Genomic DNA, 5,913 nt, shown 5'->3' with positions numbered 1-5,913 from the left:
CGCGCCAGAATGGCCCTGCCCGCCGGGCGGCTGGGGACCACCGGCGTGCGGGGGCAATGGTGCATGGCGACGCTCGGGTGTGGCCCGGCGGAGGGATGTCGCCCGGGCCCTCTGGTGGAGGGATGATGGCCAGGTGCCGGGTCAGGGCCGGAAAGCACGGGCGATGACACCGCGCCAGGGGCCCCGGAGGCACAGGGCGCCACATGTTTGATCGATATCCAGCCCATTTCCGAGCAACAGGCGGCCCCCTCTGCCTCGAGGCGCACATGCGGCGGTGTGCGAGATGTCCATCTGCCGGTGTTTGGCCATGCCGCGGCACAGGGCATTTGACGCATGGCATGGCGCCCCGGCCGGTGTACCCCCGCCCCCTGCCAAGGCTCAGCATTTGTGTGCGTGTGTGCGTGTGTGCGTGCGTGCGTGTGTGTGTGTGTGTGTGTGTGTGTGTGTGTGTGTGTGTGTGTGTGTGTGTGTGTGTGTGTATATGCTGAAAAGTGGCAATAGAAAGACACCCCGGGCCTGTGGGACGTCAGGGTGGTCTCATCGCACCGCGGGCCTGCTGCCGACGGCCGGGCCTGGGCCCCACAGGCGGGGCCGGCCACGGGAAGGATTACCGCAGGTCAAGGCCGCCAGCAGCAACGACGAATGTGGCGCATTGCTGGCGGAAGGTCCCGGCACCGGGGCGCAGCAGGGGATCCGCCCGCCAGGCAACCGAGATGAGCCCCCCGGCATTGGCGAAGGGCCCGCTTGCCGGGAGGCCGGCGGTGTCGGGGCGCTGGCCCCCCCTCACCGCGGCCAAGACCTGCTCCAGGCCCATGCCATGCCAGGGGGGCCGCCGGGACAGACACTGATTGAGCATGGTCCCGGCGGCGTAGATGTCAGCCGGCAGGCAGTGCCCCCGGTCCAGGGGGACACACCGTTGGAAGGCATCAATCAGCTCCGGGGCGGCGTACCGCGCGGACATGGCATTCAGCTCCGGGAAGGCGCTGGTCAGGGCCGACGCCCGGGCGGAGTTGAGGTTCCGGCTGGTGCCGAGGTCGCCGAGGGCCACATGCCAGTGGCCGGGGCCCTCCTGTCGGGCAAACACATTGGCCGGCTTCAGGTCCCCATGGGCAATGCCATTGGCATGCATGGCCTCCAGCCCGGTGGCCCACTGCTGGCAGATGGTCGCCAGCTGCAGGTCCGACAGCGGGACCTCCGAGTGCAGCAGCGTGCCCAGATCCGTCTGGTAGCGTTCCATCACGATGGCCGGCGGCTGGTCGCTGTAGCCGAACAGCCGGACGATGTTCGGCGCGTCGCGCAGCAGCCACATCAGCGCCACCTCGTTCTGGAACAGGGCCACCCGGGCCTGGTCCATGGTGCCGGGGTTCAGCTGCTTGATGGCCACGGTGGCCGGGCAGCCCAGGCGCCCCATGATGCCGGCGCCCACCGACTGGGCCGCGTGGACGCTGGCCTGTGCGCCGGAGCCGAGGCTCTCGTCCAGTGGGCGGAAGTCCATGCCGACGTCCACCAGAATGGCCCCCGGCAGGGCCATCTCGAGGATGGTGTTCAGCATGGTGGCATCTTCGGCATCGCCGGCCTCCTTGGCCCGGAGGCCGGCCTGGGCCCGGCGGCGGACAATACACAGCACCAGCAGCATGATGAGGACCAGCAAAAGGAGCAGGCCCAAGGACAGGCCAAGGGCCAGGCCCAAGCGTGAGCCGGCCGGGCCGGGCGTGCGATCGCAGTGCTCCGGGCCGGGGCCGCTGCAGGTGGCGCATTGCTGGTGGCACGCCAGGCAGGAGCCACTTGGCCCATGCTCCGGGTCCCAATTGCCGAAGTACCCGGCCGGGCATTCGGCCAGGCACACGGCCCCGTCGGCCAGGAATTGCCCGACCACACAGCGGGAACACCCGACGATGCTCGGGCAGTCGAGGGTCCCATCCGGCCGGGTGGCGCAGCCCGGCTGCCCGGGGCCGGCGGTGCAACGGTCGCACCCCGGCAAGCAGGCGAGGCACACCCCGGCCGCCGGGGCAAAGCCGGACGCCTCGCAGGCGCTGACACACCGGCCGGACTCGTACTCGAGCAGGCCCGAATGGCATGACGTGCAGAAGGTCCCCTGGCCGACGCACGTCTTGCAGGGGCCTTGGCACGGGGCGCAGGCGGGCGAATCGCCCGGCGCAAATTGCCCGGCCGGACAGCGCGTCACACATTCACCACCGGACCAATGGCGACCCTCTTCGCAGGCGGTGCAGGCGGCCGTGCAGGTGGCGCCGACCGGCTCGCACTCGACACAGCCACCCGGGCAGCGGGTGCACATGGCCGAGGCATGGCACGCAAACCAGCCGACCGGGCAGGCGCCCCTGCAGGCCCCATCCGGCTGGAGGAGGTCCCCCGGCCGGCAGGTGAGGCAGGCGGCGGCCTGCTCGCACGTTTGGCAGGTGGGATGGCACGCGACGCACACCCGGGCTTCGGAGGCAAACCACCCGGCCGGGCACTGGGCCGCACAGCGGCCGGTGGCCTGCACCAGGGCCCGGCCCGCCGGGCAGGCCGTGCACTGATCGAGCCCCGGGCCGTCGGCACACTCGGCGCAGGTCCCATGGCAGGGGAGGCAGGCCGAGCCGCTGCGGAAGGTCCCTGGCGGGCAGGCGGCATAGCACCGGCCGGCCACCAGCAACGGGGCCCCCGGCTCGCATGCGAGGCAGTGCTCCGGGCCCGGGCCATAGCAGGAGGAGCAGCTCGCGTGGCAGGTGGAGCACAAGCCCCCCATGGGTAGGGAGTTGGCCGGGCACGAGTCCACGCACGCCGGGCTGTCCAGGAGCCAGCCGCGCTCGCACAGGGCGCACACCGACTCATCCGTCGGGCAGCTGGCACAGTGGTCCGTGCACTTGGAGCAGCCGGAGGGGGTGGTCCGGTGGCCAGCCGGGCAGGCGGGGACACAGCGCACGGGCGACTGCCCGGCTGGCAGGGCCAGCAGGTCATCCGGGCAGGCTGGCAGGCACTCGGTGGACCGGACCCCGGCGCACTGGTCGCAGGAGACATGGCACCGAAGGCACCGGCCGCCGGCGGCCACATGCCCGGGCGAGCACTCCTGCACGCACTGGCCATCCTGCAGCACGGTCCCATGGCACCGCCAGCAATCCGTGTCCGAGGGGCCGTTGCATGCGGCGCACGCGGCATCGCAGGCGACACACGTGCCGGAGCCCTCCTCCCGGTACTGCCCCTCGGGGCAGGTGGAGGTGCAGGCCCCGACGCCGGAGCCGGCGTCCACAAAGTCCAGCCCCCCGGCACAGGTGGTGCACTGGTCCGGCGAGCCCCCGGTGCAGGTGCCACAGGTGACATCACATGGCTGGCGGGATTCATCGGTGCCATAGGCGCCGGCCGGGCAGGCCGCCAGGCAGCCGTTGTCCTGGCCCAGCAGGAGCCCCGCCTCGCAGGACAGGCACCTGGTGGCCGTGCAGGAGGCGCACCCGGCCGGGCAGGGCACGCACAGCCCGGTGCCATGGGGGCCCGGGGCCGCCGGGGCGGCCCAGCGGAAGCCCGGCGCGCACACCTGGCAGGCGGTGCCGGACCCGGCGCACAAGTGGCAGGAGGGGTGGCACGTGGCGCATCGGCCGGGCCCGACATACTCGCCAGGGGGGCAGATGCTCCCGCACAGGGACGCCTGCTGCGGGTCCACCGACAGGAAGACCAGGCCGGCTCGACAGTCGGTGCAACTGCCGGCCTGGGCACATCCGGCGCACGACCCATCGCACGCATGGCATCGCAGGTCGGCGCCGAGGAAGTGCTGAGCCGGACAGGTGGCGCATGTGCTGCCGGTGTGGCAGGTGGCGCAGTCGCCCAGGCAGGGCCTGCAGGCTTGGGCCGGCACGTCGGGCCAGTGATCCTCCGGGCAGGCCTCCACGCAGCGATGGAGCAATGCCCACCGACCGGGCGGGCAGACGGTGCATGCCTCGGCATCGGCCGGGACCGAGCACACGGAGCACGAGTCGTCACAGGCCTGGCATTGGCCCGGGCTGTGGCCTTGGTCCAGGGGGACCGGCGCATGGTCGGTCGCTTGGCATACTTGGCACTCGTAGGCGGCCCCCGGGGTGGGCAGGGCCGGGGCGCAGCTCCGACACGTTTCGTGACAGTGGCAGACGCCAAAGGCATCGAGATAGAGGCCCGTCGGGCAGGCTTCCAGACAGGTGCCCGGGCTGCCTGGCATCGAGGCCTGGCAGCGGGTGCACTGGTCGGCCCGCGGCCCGGAGCACACAAGGCAGGATTCATGGCAGGAGGTGCAGCCCTTGCCGAAGGTGCCGGCCGGGCAGTCGACCACGATGTCCAGGTGCACCGGCAGCGGATTGCCCACATCGGACATGGCCAGCAGCGAGACCAGGTGCCCGGGGCCGGGGGTGAGAATGGCCCTCGAACATTGGACCACGCCCTGGCGGCCGATGTCCGGAATCGGCGCGGCGAAGGTGGTGAAGGAGGCCGGCAGCAGGACGCACGGGCCGCTGGACACCGGGCACCAAAAGAGCGAGACACCGACAAGGCGCTCGGTCAGAAGCACCAGCGCCGAGGGGTACTCCGCGTTGGCGGTCAGGCTGACGGATAGAAAGTGCAGTGGCGACCCGGGGCCGGGCGCGCCGCCCGGCACCAGCCCCAGCGGCTGGCGAAGCCCCGGCAGCTGGACCGTCCGCCCGCTGGGGATGACATCCCCCGGCGGCAGGACAGCCTCCCAGGCCCCGGCCGTGGTCAAGTGCGTGATGGCCAATTGCCAGGCCGGGCGACCGGGGCTGATGGCGCCGGAGGTGAGCAAGAGCACCGGCGCCGAGGCGACCACCGGGCCCGGGCCCGGGCCGGCCAACAAACCACCGACAAGGGCCTGGGACCGGGGGTCCAGATCGACGAGGCCCTCGGGAACCCCGGTCGCCAGGCCCGTCGGCTGGGTGAGCACATACCAGTCATCGATCCTGGGGTTGCCGGTGACCGGGGCCGACCGGGGCGGATCCATTGCCGGCAGGTGGACCATGCTCTCAATGGAGGGATGCAGCATCTGCCAGTGCCAATTCCCGTTGAAGATCAGCAGCATTCGGGCCGGCTCGTGGGTGTGCACGAGGATCTGATGCTGGCCGATGCGCCGCAGGGTGGTGCAGCCGCCGAAAAAGGGAATAAGGAACACAGGGCCGTCGGTCGAACAAATGCCCTGGTAGGGGGCCGGCCCGGAGGTGTCCAACGGGCAGGTCAATGTCCCAGTCAGGACTTGGCCATCCTCCAGGCAGAGGGCAAAGCCCAGGCTGGCCATGTCGCCCTTCACATGGGGCCCAACTTCCGCATAGGCCTTGGCCGGGGGCAGGACCAAGCCGGCCGACAGCGGCCTGGCCACCGGCGGGCTACGCGCGTGCATGGTGCCAATGGCCGAGCTCGGCATGATGGCCACCGACCCATCGGACACCAACAGCAGGACGCCACTTCGAGGGGACTGCGGGTTGGCTATCACCGAGCCCGGGATCAAGTAGGTCGACCCATCGCCCGGGGCCAAATGCGTGTCAGCCACCGTGGTCACCGCCAGCCCCGGGGCGAGGTTCATATCGGAGAAGGAGTCCTCCAGGAGGGCGTGCGAGGTGGCAGGCGTGTTGAGGTGCGGGAGGCACACGCCGGCGAGCTCCGAAAAGCCCTCGGCGCACGCCGCGGTGCAGGTGGACATGGCCCCCGGCGAGCCGGGAGTCAGCAGCAGGGGCTCCTGGCAGACCAGCGGCTCGGAGGGGTTGCAGGCCAGGGCCCCGAGCGGGCAGGGGTCGCAAGCATTGACTGCCAGGCCGGGCGGGCAAAAGGAAAAAAAGACGAGGGGGAGGCGAATGAGAAGGGCCGGAAGGGCATGCCAGTCAGCGGAAGGGCACGCGCAGAAGGAAGGGCTGAAAGGAGAGGGAGGGCGACGAAGGAGGGCGGGGGGGG

At 71.2% G+C, this 5,913-nt stretch overlaps 1 protein-coding gene across 1 annotated transcript in view; it reads right to left on the bottom strand.

The window, feature by feature from the left end:
* Positions 1-607: 607 nt before the first annotated feature.
* H696_03234 (TKL protein kinase) overlaps positions 608-5,913 on the bottom strand; it is a gene marked incomplete at both ends in the record, with an annotated part of 6,741 nt that continues 1,435 nt past the window's right edge. The window contains one exon of the mRNA XM_009497120.1: positions 608-5,769. Within this exon, the coding sequence (XP_009495395.1) occupies positions 608-5,769 (5,162 nt within the window). The remainder of the gene's footprint in view (positions 5,770-5,913) is intronic.

The sequence above is a fragment of the Fonticula alba genome, assembly GCF_000388065.1.
Source record: "Fonticula alba strain ATCC 38817 unplaced genomic scaffold supercont2.5, whole genome shotgun sequence".
In the NCBI taxonomy this organism is placed as follows: domain Eukaryota; order Rotosphaerida; family Fonticulaceae; genus Fonticula; species Fonticula alba.
The sequence above is the reverse complement of the archived record's forward strand: the minus strand, read 5'-3'. Positions and strand labels throughout refer to the sequence as shown.